Raw genomic sequence first — 14,722 nt, forward strand, 5'->3', positions numbered from 1 at the left:
GTATTTCCCATGACTAGTCTCAATAGCTGCTTTTCATTAGACCCCACCTTTTCCAGGGACGTGTTATGCCCCTCGGGTGTTCTTCCAGAGCCATAGAGGACATTAAGCAGCTGCTTTCACAGGCGGAGTAAAATGCTCCTCACAATGACTGTAAAACTGGAATCTTCAAAGAAAATGTCTCTCAGAGAAAAGACGCAGCCGTCAGCATGAATCTCACCTGTTGAATCAATGGAATGATGGAACCACATCTTTATTAACTTTTATCTGTACAGAAAAAAACAACAAAAAAAAAACATCATCAGTCACCAGATCATGCAAAGCAGTATTGCGTTACAAATAAAAACACAATACAAACAATATATACTGTACCATAAATATGGAGCCTCAAAAATAAATAAATCAATCGATATATTACAAAAAAAAATAAACTCCTGAGATGATACATACATACAAATACAATAGGTCATAATTTACTTGCAACATAGTACTGGAAATGGATAAGCGGACAGGTTGATATGCAGGTCTTACTGTAAGTGTTGAGAGTTTATGCACTTAAATTGCAGCAATTTAACTGAAAATATGAAGGCAGTGGGTTAATTCCAGGTTGCGTTCAATTCGAGTCACTTACACAAATATGATTAATGACGAGCCCCAACACTTTAATATGGGCTGTTAACCAGACACCCGACTGCTGACTGCAGGTAAAGAGCAACCTGGAAAGTCACCACTGACAGGAATCCTAAAGGGAATGTAAGAAGGTATTTAACAGATACACAGGTCCTGTATGTATAATAATATTGATATTTATAATAGGGTGACAGCGCTCAACAATCATGTCGAGGTGTTATTGCACTACTGTCTCAATGTCTTTTCATGAGAATAATCAACAAATTACAATACTGTTGATAGATCTACACAGAGGTGAAACAAGAAATCACCAGTCACAGCTACAGACATGAGTTCCTATTTGAAATGCATTCGTTTACCAAGCCCACACTTGCAATCAGTCGTTCCCCTTAGTAGCTTATTCATTTAAATGCTTACCGCTCAAACGTAAATGAATGCATTTCAAATTATAGTTGACCCCAGGTCTGCACAGCTAACGAACGTAGCTGTGCATTGAAAACATGTTCACAATAAGGCTACAACATCTAGAGAGAGAGAGTCAGAGAGAGTGAGAGAGAGTGTGAGAGAGAGAGAGGCAACGGAAGGCAAAACTCAACACTGATAGAGCTCCCATCTGCTCCAAAAGTCACACCGAGCCACCTAAAGGAGCCATGCATAACACGGGAACACAGATGAACACATATTTCTTACTCCCTCACACATTAATGAACTTCAAGGCTTGTAGACGTAAAAGGGGCAGCAACGACGATCCCAGGACCAGAGACACAACGGCTGGATTTACACAGGAATTTGTTTTTTTCCTTTAATCACTTGTAGACCAAAATGGACTTATTGTGAAAGAAAACCATTAAATGTCAAATATCTTATGATTTAAAATGTGTATAAATCCAGCCACTGACTGAAAGAGTTAAGTTACTGACAAAATTGAAAAGTGCTGCTGGATTTATTTTTTATTCAGTTATTGGCTTATATCCCTTTATAGTTATATATCTTTTATATTTATATAGTGTCTATATACTGTATGTACATTCTTTCTCTAGTCTTGAATGTTATACTCTCCATATACTTCAGAATGTGTTCCTTAAGTGTGCTCTGGGAAAAATAAAGATTTGTTTTATTATTCTAATCTATTCTACTATATTATATTCTGTTCTACGTCAATGACGTAACTCCTTCAAGCTAATTGCTCTGGCTCACCTTCATTCATTAAACATCCTACCCAGCAGGCCTCACTGTTACTCACGCAGGGAAGCTGAAAGTGGGGCAGAAGAAGGACTGGGACGGAGGGAATACAGTACAGTTAACACACAAACTTTTAATCTCGGACTGGTTCACATTTAATGTCAATCAAGTCATCGCTGGCCAACGGTAAACACAGGGCCAGAATCATTAAGGGCCCGACTACGGTTCGGTTGTGTCTAGTCAGAGAAAAGGCTGGCAAAGGACTTTCGAAGGTTGCGAATGGTCTCAGCCTTCGCCTCGTCCTGGCCGTCGCCTCCGGAGCTCGAGACCCCGCGGAAGAAAGAGGTGTCGCTGAAGGCGTTGAAGGCATTGGTCAGGGACTGGGACTTACTGGGAAGGTAACGAAGAGGAAAAAGAAAGGGAAGAGAACAAGGCAGCAAGAAGGGGATTTAATTATGGGATAGAAGAGGAATTAAGGAAGGGAAAAAGAGGGGAATGTGAACATGAATTGAGTTAGTGAGGGGGGTATATGAGGAGCAAAGACAGACAGGGAAATTTGTAAGAGGGCCAGAAAGTCACATACGCAAACTTTTTTTTAGATATGAACATACTTTTAAAACAAATTTAAGTGTTAGATCATCAAAATATGGAAATAAATTATATTTCTACTGCAGGATAATGATTTTGTACCCCAAATACAGAGAATGGCCCAATAAAGTACATGTCTTTGCATTATCAACACTGTTGATAATTCAGCTCTTACTTCAGCAGAGGATGGGTCTTTTGCCCGGGCTGTTCTTCCTCAGGGGCCTCGGCATCAGTGGGTGCTGCGGCTGCTTCAGCTGGGACAGGCTCAGGGTTTGGGGAAGGAGAGGCTGGCTTGGCCTGAGGCTGAGCCTTTGCTGGAGACTGGAGGTTAGGCGGGGACTGGCTGGCTTTGGCTGGGGACTGAACCTGTGCTGGGGCTGAGGCAGTATCCGCAGCTTGAGCGGGTGCTGAGGCAGCGGGTTGGGGTTTGGGGGAAGCTTTTGGAGGAGGTGGGGTTTGTGGCTTTGGCTGAAGCTGTGGTTTAGAATTCCTGCGCACCGGAGGGATGGGCTTTGCAGGTGGTGCGGGTTTGGGGGGCAGATCTTTTGGTTTTCCAGGGGCCGGGGATGGGGACCCCTGAGGCTGGGGCTTGGGCTGCTCTGTGGTAGGAGCAGCAGCTGGGGAAGATACTGCAGCTGCTGCTGCTTTGGCTGGGGAAGAACCTGCGGCTGCGGCTGCTGCTTTGGCTGGGGAAGAACCTGCGGCTGCAACTGCTGCTTTGGTTGGGGGAGAACCTGAAGCGGCGGCTGCTGCAGCTTTAGCTGGGGATGATGGTGAAGCTTTGGCTGGGACTGAGCTGGAAGCAGAATCTGGAGGTGGCTTTGTGACGGATGGGGCTCTTGTCATCGGGGGGGGAGGCCTTGGCACTGGAGGCTTTGTGACTGAGGCGGCCTTCTGGACTGGGCCTGGTTTCTGAGCTGGTTTCTGAGCTGGACCTGGACTGGGTTTCTGGGCCTGGCTGGGTTTTGGTACCGGTTCAGTTGCTCTCTTGGCGGATTCTGATGATGTGTCCACACTCTGTGATTTCCTTGGTGCACCTAAAAGATTGAGATATAAGATATTTATGTTGAACTATAGTTCCACAGTTCTATAACACACAAATGCAAAAAAGCAAAATGCAAGAAAAGGAAATAAATAAAGCATCATTATTTAAAAATCTAGCACCTGTTGTTTTAGTGCAGTAAGACAACCACCACCAAAGACCAAAGCAGAACATGACACTAATATTGAGCTTAACGCTTAACATGCCCATTCACATAGTGACCTCTAACATTCATAGTGGCCCTGTCCAACTCGTGTCAAAAACAGACAGCCGGCTCAATGTCTGGACTGTAATGACCAGCAGGGGGCGGCAAATCAGCAGTAAAGAGAAGGTGTGGTGACTCGCCTAACATGCCAAGTCTTAGTTGCTTTGGTGCACAGTAACTTCAGAGACCATTAGAATTGTGCTGATGAAAACAAGCAGCGAGAGGACAGAAAAGAGCTGGAGATGACAATGAAAGAAAGTATAACAAAAGGAGAGATGATATAACTAAGAAATAATATTTGTATCAAACAATTGACTCAAACACAGGCAGCAAAGCAACCTTGACAAGCAGCACAAAAGAATCAAATGATCACACATGCTGAGTAAGAAGGGTCTAGACAGGGATGAGTTTCCAGTGGCTGATAAGTCACTTTCCTGGATGCAGGATCAATGTTTGGTATTTAAATTACAGCTTAAATAATCTTTGAGGGCGGCTCGTAAAATGTATATAATTGATCTATTTTAAAAACCCGGTTTTACATGCTTGACCATTACAAAACCTTCATGGAAATTCATCCCAGATGTTCCCACACCGTCACTGCTGTCAGGCAGCTAAATGACCATGAGTCTTACGTTTTATCAGAGATTGTCATAAAGCATCCCAATGGTTGCTTTGGACTCACGACGCATAAAAACCAAGAAAATACCATTTGAACAAACATAAGTGACACAATAAGAATTTGCTTGGATACAAACCCCGAATTGTACATTATTGCAGTTTGCTCAGAGATTTACTTATTAGCGTCACGATTATACATTATAATGAGGAAATGTCATGCAAATTAACAAACTGATAAACTCTTTAACCTAACAAAATTTCTTTAATCTAGTAAATCAGATAAATTTTAAATTTAAAGTCTTTTTTTATTTTTGTAAAAAAGGTGATGTGTGAAGATCGAACAAGTCATTCAATGGTCTGGATCCAGGCAAATAGGGAACGATCATGCAGAGAAATTAAAAGATGCTTATGTACTTTGAAACTTTTAATTAATCCCAGAACCCAAGAAAATATGTATTTTGTACTGTATAAAGCCACTTTTTCTTGTCTCCAGTTTTACAATACAAAATAATGAAGGTTCATTTATAAGAAAAAACAGCACCAAGCATTATTCACAAAACATTGAGGTCTTGCAAAGGGAGAAGAGAGAAATCAATTTGTTTACTATAACTACCATAGGAAGGTGCAGAACTTAAAGATTATAAAAATGATTCAAACATTAACCACAGAAACCCACATGGCCAGAAATGTAACTAGCTGCACAAGAAGTTATCTTATTTTCCATTTAAAAATGCTTAAAATGCTTAAAATATTCATCTATGTAGAAGTTTATGTCTGCTGCAAAGTGTCAAACTATTATTGTTGAAAGGAAATTATTAAAATAAATTAAGCTTCAATCTAATTTGCACATCCTGCTACTCCAGGCACATGTTCATCTCTAACTAATACCATAACACATAAAAAGCAGGCATTCCTAACACATAAAGCACCACAAAGAGTGTACACACCGCCCAATCAATGCAAAATGACAAAACACAATAAACAAACATGCAAACACACACTCACTTACAAACACGAGAACTCCAATGATAATGGCTTTGTTAGTTTACCACATTATACGATGTTTTAGCATTGCTTTTAGTAGGCACATTTAGTTTTAAAACATCAGCCCTGAGCACAAACACCACCATAAACACATTTAACACTGAAGTTACAGCTGCAGTTAAACTCAACACGACGGTTAAGTGCAGTCTACTGTACATTTGTTTGTTAATTGAACTAACTGTTACACGTTAAAGAGAAACAAGGCCAGCAGAGGACTTTTTCTGCTCTTGGACCCAGACTACTGCAGTGATCATTACTTGTCAACACCACTAAAGCCAACCTTCAAGGAACAGAGATAAATATGCAGACAAAATACAATAGTCACTCTTCAAGGACATTTTGGGAAATGCACTTATTCATTTTCTTGTCTAAAGTTGAATGAGAGGATTAATACCATTCGTATACCTGTATAGTAAACATTAAACTACAGTCATTGGGTCATTAGCGGAGCTTAGAACAAAAACTAGAAACGGGAGGAAACATGTATGACTCTGTCCAAAGACAACAAAATCTACAAAGGCATTTCTCCTTCATTAAACGACCCCAAAAGTGTTCTGTGCAAGCAACCTACTACTTGTCTTAAATTTAAACGAGCTCAAATGGTTGTATAAATAACAACAATCTGGTGTCCCAGATAGTGACGCAGTTCAGATGATGCATATAATGTGTTTCTCCTTTTTAGATGGAGGCAGGTTGGTTGGATGGTTCGATACTACAAGCAAACTTCGAGTTGGCACAGTTTTTTTTAAACCCGTGTTTACCAAACTATTATCTTTCCCTAACCCTGACCAATTTATTTTGTGCCTAAACCTCTGAGCACCTTGTAATCTCACTCATGAATAGGTTCTGTCTTGTTAGTTTGATTTATACAACAAACAAAGGTATGATATTTATCTATGGAGGATATGTGTATTAAAAAAAACTCACAGCAACACCAAGAATCTAAGATGCGACTGAGTCCAACCAAATAATCGTACAGCAAATTCATTCAAGTTTTTGTGAGAAGTAGTGAGTTTTAGAGTTATTGGTTGGTGGATATTATTATCTTTGGACAGAGCCAGGCTAACTGTTTTCCTGGTTTCTGGATTTTCTGCTAAAATAATCCGCTGCCGGTGGTGGCGACATACATGCTTAAGATATTAGCGATCTGGATCTTCTCATCTAACCCCTGGCCAAAAAGTAAATACATATCACAAAATGTCAATCTATTCCTTTAACTATTTGCCAAATCGCCTGATTATGAATGACTAAGGTTCGTGGTTGTTATGCCCGTTTTGATAACCGGGGATTTGGAATATCTCTGTACATTTCTGCTCACACTGTAAACCACTTTTCAAATTTTTCCAAATTCAATGGACTGAAAATTGACCCATATTAATACCTCAGATTCTTCTTGTTCGCTAAAATCTTACACAGTGAGTGTTTCTTCTGATGGCAGTACTTAGTGGGGGAATGCGCTATATTGATCAATGAGTTGATTCCTCATTTCAGAAAAATCTGTTATGATGGCAGAAAGTAAACTGTCCAGTGATTTGTTCAGACAGGGTTCCCTAGACTTGCTTTGGCCCCACAGTGGCAGCACTATTACAAGGGAGAACAGTGTTCAGACAACCTTGAGGTTGAGGGCGTTGGCCTGAGGTCCTGTTTGGATCTGCCAGTCCTTCCTTAGGGGCAGCACTCTGGTAAACAGTGAGGAAGCAGAAGAAAAGACAAAGAGAGAGGGAGGGGAGACATAAAGGCAAACTTGAGTAAGATTGTTCTTGTGAGGAATCAGTACTGAACTTTGAAGGACTCGAACAACTGTTAATTTATACTGAGAGAGAATTAAAGCAATTGAAGATCACTTGAATATTGTCCATATTTATTTGAGGTGGCCCGTTATAAATTTACAGACTATGTTTGGCAATGCACTACAAAAAAAAAAAAAAAAAAAAAAAAAAAAAACATTTCATTCAGGCTTCACCTGTTGAGGCTGCACCGTAGTTGGCCTCTGGCTTTGAGGGGAGCGAGCAGGTGAGCGGGAAGCACTGGATGACCTGCCAGTCAGTGCTTGGTTCATTTTAGCCAGCACCACCTCTGAAATGAGCTGGCGGTCCTCTGCCTGGTGATCACCAATCAGCTGCATAGATGAACCCACAACCTGCAAAACAGGACACAATCAATGCATTAGAAAATGTGTTTTTATTATTACCTGAAATGTTGTTTAAGTTATGACTTACAAACAAAAGAATGTTAAACAGCACAGTGGTTAACAAGTAGGTGTGCTGATAGGTGACATTAATTTTGTATTCAAATAGGAGGGTTTTGGTGTATACTGGAAGGTTTCTAATGTTTCGTTGTTAACTTTCACCAAGGTTTTATTTTGATATAAACCTACAATGCCAATTGTTTAAACATTTGGTAGTTTATTATTGGGATATTCCATTTTGGTGTCAATCTGATGTCAGGACTATAGGGAAGTTGCTTCTGTTATTTTCTTTCATTGCATGATAAGTTCACTGCATGAAAAGATGATAACTGATTAAGAGGAAAGAAGAAATAAAATGGTCAAATAACAAACACAAAATATATTCTCTCAACAATTTTCATTCTTTTTAATAATAATAATAAAACACTTTGCCAAGGAGGTGATCTATTTTTTTTGTCCCATTCTTCCCACTTCGGTATCTAATCTACCTCCTATCAAACCAGATGTATCCTTCTGACAGTCATGCTGCTTCCAAGATTAAATGAGGTGTTTAGAAACAAGGCTTAGATACCACAGTGACTGGCTGTTGGTGTTATCGTGGCTCCAGTATGTTCCTTTTCTCCCTCTGATGCTTTAAACTATCACTGGGATTTGTTATAATACTCCTAATTCATTATGTCTCATTACCCCACTCATCGTCCTCATAATTGCATGCTCCTACTAGGCACCCGATCTCCCCAGCTACCAGTCTAAACTGTTCAACCTTGACCTGCAATTCAGCACCATTGGATTTGTTTGCCTGTTTAAACTGCCAGCTCGTGACTAATTGTAAGCTTGTTTATTGACTTTCTAACAGCAAACTGTCTTTAACCATATGTCCAGTGTCAATGTCTACATTTTGGTCCAGTTATTCACTGCCAGCTACCAGAATTTTGATAAAACCTGACCAGGCTTTTTCCACGGATGAGGAGGCTGAGTTGACTTACATCATTAAGTGGCTCCATGCCTACTGCCAAAATGCATCCAGAGAGAATCAGCTCTCTCCAGACCACTTTAGTTTGTGTCCTACAAACCCTGGCATGTTAAATTGCTTCCTGAACTGGTGGAAATGTTGGCCATTCAACATCTTAATCCTGTGGCCAAATTAGTTCATGATCCAGATTACGAGTCTCCTGGTTTATCTCCAGTTTCTAGTTATCACTTCCAAAGCTTCAGTTTTGACTAGCTTACAACTAACATCCTTGTTGTCCAGCCTTCTACCTGCTGCCCAACAACCTTCTGGTTCCGTTCCTTTGCCCCTCTTGGGCAGCTCTCTGCCTGCCCTTCTGAAAGCCATCCAGCCACAGACCTCTTAGCAATTATGTTCCCTGGTGCCTCGATGGAGAGCCACCCCAAGTCCCAACAAGCATCATTTGCAGGCTGGTCATATTTTGGGGTTTGAGTCAACTTACTGATGTGTCTGGGTGCAAACACATTTCTCCTGGGTTCTGGGCCTCATCCTTCAGCACTTTAATATATTGAATGCCCAACTTTGAGACTCCACTGTCAGCCAACCCAGCAGTCTTTAAGTATATAGTCCCTGCTCCGCTATCATAGCTTCTTCTTTGTCTGAGCCTGAACCTTCAGAGTCTGGTCCAGTCTTCCTGTTAGACCCTTTCTGTCCAAACCGGATATTTTCCCAAACTTAAAGTACTTAAACAGCGTCATTGCATGTATATAATCTCCAACTTGGCTTTAAAAACTCAATAATATAAGAATTTAGTCATTTTTCCATATTGAGACATGACCACGAAATGTTTAATTTTTAGGGAAGGTATTATTACAGTAGAGCACATTTGTACATTCATGTATTCACAACCATTGTGGTCATGACTAAAGACTATGAAACATGAAACCAAGATGCAAAATGAATATTGGAAAGACCGGGTTAAAGACTAATACAGAGACAGGAAAGCTTGAAAAGACCAGACACAGAAGTTTGTTGAGAAAGACAGACACATTATCAAAGAAGATATGCATACTTACCCTTGACATATTACCAGATGCTCGCTATCAAACTCATTTTGTGCATTCATGTTAAGTTCAGGCACTTTATTCCCAGCCAGACACTCTAAAGCCCCTGCAGTGTGAATTAGGCCAGACACGCTAAATTTAATACTCAAAGTGCTTATTGGTGCCCTTCTGCAACACAACTCCCAATGGTAGATGTCAACAAGTTCCCTCATAAAAGGCAGGAGTCAAAAATACAGTGATGCACTGCTTAATTCCCTGTCAACAGTTTGGTCAATTTCAACATCTTTTCCTTCTTTATGGGTTTTCCTCACCTCGGTAATGTAGTCATTACCGTCCTTGCCACATATGGCTTTGACGGCACAGATGTCCAGCCCTCCAAAGATCTCTGAACAGGTATCGACCCACAGTTTATACCTGTCACAAAGAGAGGCATATGTGACAACTTCACTGGATTAAGGCTCATAACAGTCATAAAATGTGAAAGGAAAACCTCTATGTGCAACAACAAGAACAGTTGCAGTTATTTTACTTTGCTACATCAAACATGCCAAATTTTTTGCCTTAACTAAAAAAAAGTTTTGTTCATGCACACTAATTCATCAATACTATTGACTTATAGATCACCTCGGCACAGTACTTGAGTGCAAATGTTGCTTTTCAGGGCACTCATCCTGACATTTAACCTGTTACAGAGCACCTCTAGCTCCAGGCTCAGTTGGCGGTAGCCCAAAAAGTTGCTGTTCCTGTTTTGCTTGTTTTTTTGGCTTGCTGTCTGGAAGACCGCACACAATCAAACAAGATCAAAACAGACAGATCAATACTCGCCTAAAGGATAATGTACTGTACTCGGGCACGTATTCTACTTTTCTCCACATTTAGGCTCACCAAATAATTTGAGCTCACATTAATATTCTCTGTACTGTACTTTGTCACTAGCTATCAAAGATTAAAGAAACCTTTGCTGATTTCATGTTTTTGAAATATTGCCCACTTAAATTTTGAAAAAAGATAAACAATCAAAAAGGCTTTAAGGAAAAGTTGCAAATTCTTCCATATTCTTTTGAGGCTCGGGGTGGCTTGTCTTGCATTGTTTTGAAGACTCAGAAAATGGCAAATTGAACTAGAAGTTGTGTGATGATTTAGAAACTGTATGCAAAAGTTAAAATAACTACTTTTGGTATCATTTCTTATAATTTGTATTTTTCCATACTTGAGCATTGTTTTTCACTGGTGCTCCATACAGATGTTGTTGCAGCAGCAAATTTTGACTTGTAGCATGTATTGTGTTCTTTTCCTGCTGTGACAGGTCAAAATACACACTTTTAAAAAGTATTTAATCCACATTTCAGCTATGAGCAGAGCAGATCAATGGAAAAACATTCTCTTAGCCTCTTAAGGGAAAACCTGGGTTATCATAAACCAAAGTCGTAGCAGCTCAGTTTAATCTCTTTCTATCCGTACAAAGACAAATATAAACATTAAAAAAAATTAAGGCACAGTGCAGCATCCGGAAAATATCTACAGATTTCCAAACATCTGTGTGTTTACCCATGTGAACTGCTTTCAGGTGAAAGAATTTGCTATGCAAGTACGCTGTAATCAACTGTGACATAACACGAGAGCGACATGTGTGACGCCAGGGCAGCCTGAGGATCACTTATGTGAAAGCAGTGCTCACTTGTCAGTCATGGCTACTTGTTCCAGCATGGCAGACCCAGTGTTGCTTTTCCAATTACCAGAGATGGATGTTCGCCTGGAAATGAGGAGGAAATTGTGCGTTAAATTATCATAGACGTGACCTTTCACTTTAGAAATTATGAATGCAGGTAATTAAAGGCAGACAGAAGTAGACAACCAAGTAGCAGTTACCACATGCCCTCTGTTGTACCGCGCAGGTTTACACAACAAACAATGGTGAGGATGGGTGTGCTGAACTGTACCTTTTAACTTTATGGCTAATTAATTAGCTTTTTAAACCAATGTCACTGGGCCAACTGATGCTCTTGTTTTGAGCTCCAAATTTAAGGTACAAACACTGCAGTATACACATGCACACAAATGAGAAGAAGTTTTCTCTGAACCCGACTAATAAGCAAAGACAACACACTTACATGTAAGCTTTGTAGTCGGCACCGATTTTCTGTACCCTGATGTCGTACTTGGCGTCTACAAATGGCTCTGTAGTACAGTAGGTCTGAGTGATAGCAACCACACTCGCAATGTCCTGGAAATCACTCACATTGTCCACCTTGACCTACAAACAAATAACACATGCAGAAACACCATTTAATTGAACAGCATACTGCTTTTTCTTCATGTAAATGTTGTCATGAACACAACTCTGTCGTCATCATAAGAAATGACAATAAACTTGATTTGATTTGATAATGTGACCATCTCTTCAACCAGTAATTTAAACATTATCAATATGTTTCTTTATCTAAAATTCTAATTTATTTATAAAAATGGTGGTTCAGTGTTTGTTTTCTTGACGAGAGTTAAACACTGAAGTTAGAGCCGGGAGACAGTCAAACAGTGAGCTTAGCATGAAGACTGGAAGGAGAGGTAAACAGCTCGCCTGACTGTCCATAGCAAAAAAAATTCCACCCACCAGCATATCTAATTTTCACAAATAAACACATTATATATATCTTATATCTTTTTTTTTTTTTTTTTTTTTAGATAAGTAAAATAGGTGAAAAACTAAATAAAATGACAGACTTCAACATATTTTGTTTCCTTAGTACAGAACAAACTAGCTGTTTCTCCTTGTTTCTCATCTTTAAGATAAAATATTCTATAAATATGCTAGTATTTATGTGGCTTTTTGGAGAGCAAAATAAAGGTGGTTAACCAAAGACATTAGGTGGTTAACATAACCTATTACCTATGAGAAGCAAATCATCTAGGACAAGAGCTTGTTTGAACTCAGTCACCCAACAATAACATATACATAACACCTTCGCTGGAAAGTTAACCCAGTATTATTGTGCATGTTCTAAATGGACTCAGACAGGGTAATATTTTAACCATTAATCACATAGGATTGAGCAGTTCTTGGGAACAATGTGTGGTGGATCAATTCACTCTGATTTCTCCCAGAAATTGTTAACACAGTTGCCAATCAATAACAGCACAATAAGAGGAGCAAAGGAGGACTGAAAGATAATAATTAAAAAAAAAAAAGACGTGTTATACTCATAACAAGAAGAAAGCAATAAGGACAGACATTTAAACAGGAAAAAAAGGGGAAAACAGGGAAATCAGGGATGGATATTTAGTGGTGAAAAAGCACTTTACAGTATTAAATGATGCGGTTCCCAACATGGTGGTGCTTTATTGTAACCATTTAACTATCTCACAAGCACACAAGGAGTTTAGAGCACTTCCCAAATGAGGATCAGGGTAACTGGCGGGCTCCAGGCCAAATGTGGCTATTTTCTCCACTTGAATGAATGTGTTGCCATTCACACAAGACAAAAACAGTTTGATGTGCCCATTTTATCACCACAACTGCTTGAATGTCAGCTAATTTCACTATGTCAAACTCTGTGTGTATACTTATCCATCAATTGGATTTAGGTTAATAAAGTACAAGGGAGGATCAAAATGTTCAGAGACTGCTACTGTTGTGCACAAACGGTGCACAGAAATGTGACGTACACAGAGCAAAGAGAAGCTAGAGGCCACACAGCGAATTTTGTTTTAAACTCTGTAAACAGAGACCGTTAAAATGCTTCAGGATGCCTATGGCATGAAGCAACTGGCCTAGAAGGGTGTTCAGAGTGACATTCGCATTTGAAGAAAGGGAGAATGTCACTGTCAAAAACAAAAAATAATGGATCAGGTCAGGAGCGCAACCAGGGGCGTTTTTTGTTTTTTTTGTCATTCACAGAGTTGTGCACCGTGAATTCATCCTCCAGAGTGGAGGATGAGGGAAAACATTTGGTGCAATTGACCTGAACTTTGGTGCGATGACACTTTAGTTCATTAACATGACAACACACCTGCTCACAGCATGTTTATAACGCACAGCTTTCACACCCACAAAAACACAATTATAGCTCCCCACTGCCCCATCTTACTAAATTTGGCTCCCTGCTACTTATTTCTGTTTCCCAATAATTAACAGAAACTTTGATGAGCGCTCTCTGCTAAAGTTTCAGGTGCATGGTGAAATTGCTGTGCCCACGGACCAGTCATCACGTAAACGTGTGTGACTCAGGCGCTGGTGTTGATCAAGCAATGAAACTTTGAGTTCTTACTCACAAAGGCCATAGCTTCTCCCGCATCTGACATGTTGCTGCACAGCATTTGCGCCCAACCGCAGCAGTCTCTGAACTTTTTAGTTTCACCCTCGTAGTTGTGAAATGGCTAACGGTTTGAGCTTCACTGAGCATAAAGATGTTTGTGCAGAGTTTAAACCTATAAGGGTTTCTTGACATTTATCTGCGGAAGGAGAAAGATTTCTCAGTGCTCATTGAAGATCAGATTTCAAGGGGTGGGCCTACTAGCATGACTTGTGACATCACAAATAGTTTAGAAGCAACCCTGGTCCAGCTTAAGTCAATTTATACGAGTATGATGCGGAAACTTACAATCTCCAGTGCACACATAATGATACAAATGTTACACCAAATGTAAGACATTATGTGTCCAGCAGTTAAACTCAAGTAAGAAAAAGTAAAAAACTAAATGTCATTTAAAGGATTATTACAAGATAATTGGAATTTCTTGCCAGACACAAATTATTATTCGAAGCAAATTATCTTTTATAAATTTTAAACATGTCTGTAGGGCTTATTTATTTAAATCCCTTGTATATCTGGCAGTTCATAAAAAGATGGACCGTTGTAAAGGAATCAACGTTACCTTTCCCATCCCAGAGTGGGCGTGTCCGATCTTCACCACCACCGGGAAACTTGGTGTTGAAATCTGTTACAAATCAGGAAAATTTAAGGATAAATAATGATGAGCAATACAAAATGACCACAGCAGTTATTCTCAACAAAACACTTCAGAAAGCTTGCAGTGAAAAATAAGTGACTTTTTTTTTTTTTTTTAGCAGGAGCCATTATCAATGAATGACAGCAATGTGTGGAGACACTAAACTGCTACAAAGAACTAGTCTTTTGATCAAATTTTAATTCTTGAAGTGTTAGTTGCTTCATTAAAAATATAATTTAAGATTATGATACTCAATAATTTAAAGAAA

At 39.6% G+C, this 14,722-nt stretch overlaps 1 protein-coding gene across 2 annotated transcripts in view; it reads right to left on the reverse strand.

The window, feature by feature from the left end:
• Nucleotides 1-213: 213 nt before the first annotated feature.
• syn2b (synapsin IIb) overlaps nucleotides 214-14,722 on the reverse strand; it is a 78,141-nt gene continuing 63,632 nt past the window's right edge. Inside the window, exons 6-13 of one of the 2 annotated variants that reach the window (XM_069146170.1) lie at nucleotides 14,380-14,442; nucleotides 11,619-11,761; nucleotides 11,186-11,260; nucleotides 9,819-9,921; nucleotides 7,270-7,446; nucleotides 6,919-6,985; nucleotides 2,573-3,434; nucleotides 214-2,199 (exon numbers count right to left, since the gene is read on the reverse strand). In XM_069146170.1, coding sequence (XP_069002271.1) covers nucleotides 2,046-2,199; nucleotides 2,573-3,434; nucleotides 6,919-6,985; nucleotides 7,270-7,446; nucleotides 9,819-9,921; nucleotides 11,186-11,260; nucleotides 11,619-11,761; nucleotides 14,380-14,442 — 1,644 coding nt within the window. In that variant the 3' untranslated portion in view covers nucleotides 214-2,045. Of the gene's footprint in view, nucleotides 2,200-2,572; nucleotides 3,435-4,276; nucleotides 6,986-7,269; nucleotides 7,447-9,818; nucleotides 9,922-11,185; nucleotides 11,261-11,618; nucleotides 11,762-14,379; nucleotides 14,443-14,722 lie in introns of those variants that run through there. The other variant, XR_011178123.1, reaches the window with a different exon arrangement.

Source organism: Embiotoca jacksoni, unplaced genomic scaffold (assembly GCF_022577435.1).
Source record: "Embiotoca jacksoni isolate LCO1_2020_lvr unplaced genomic scaffold, fEmbJac1.0.p SCAF_1, whole genome shotgun sequence".
In the NCBI taxonomy this organism is placed as follows: domain Eukaryota; kingdom Metazoa; phylum Chordata; class Actinopteri; family Embiotocidae; genus Embiotoca; species Embiotoca jacksoni.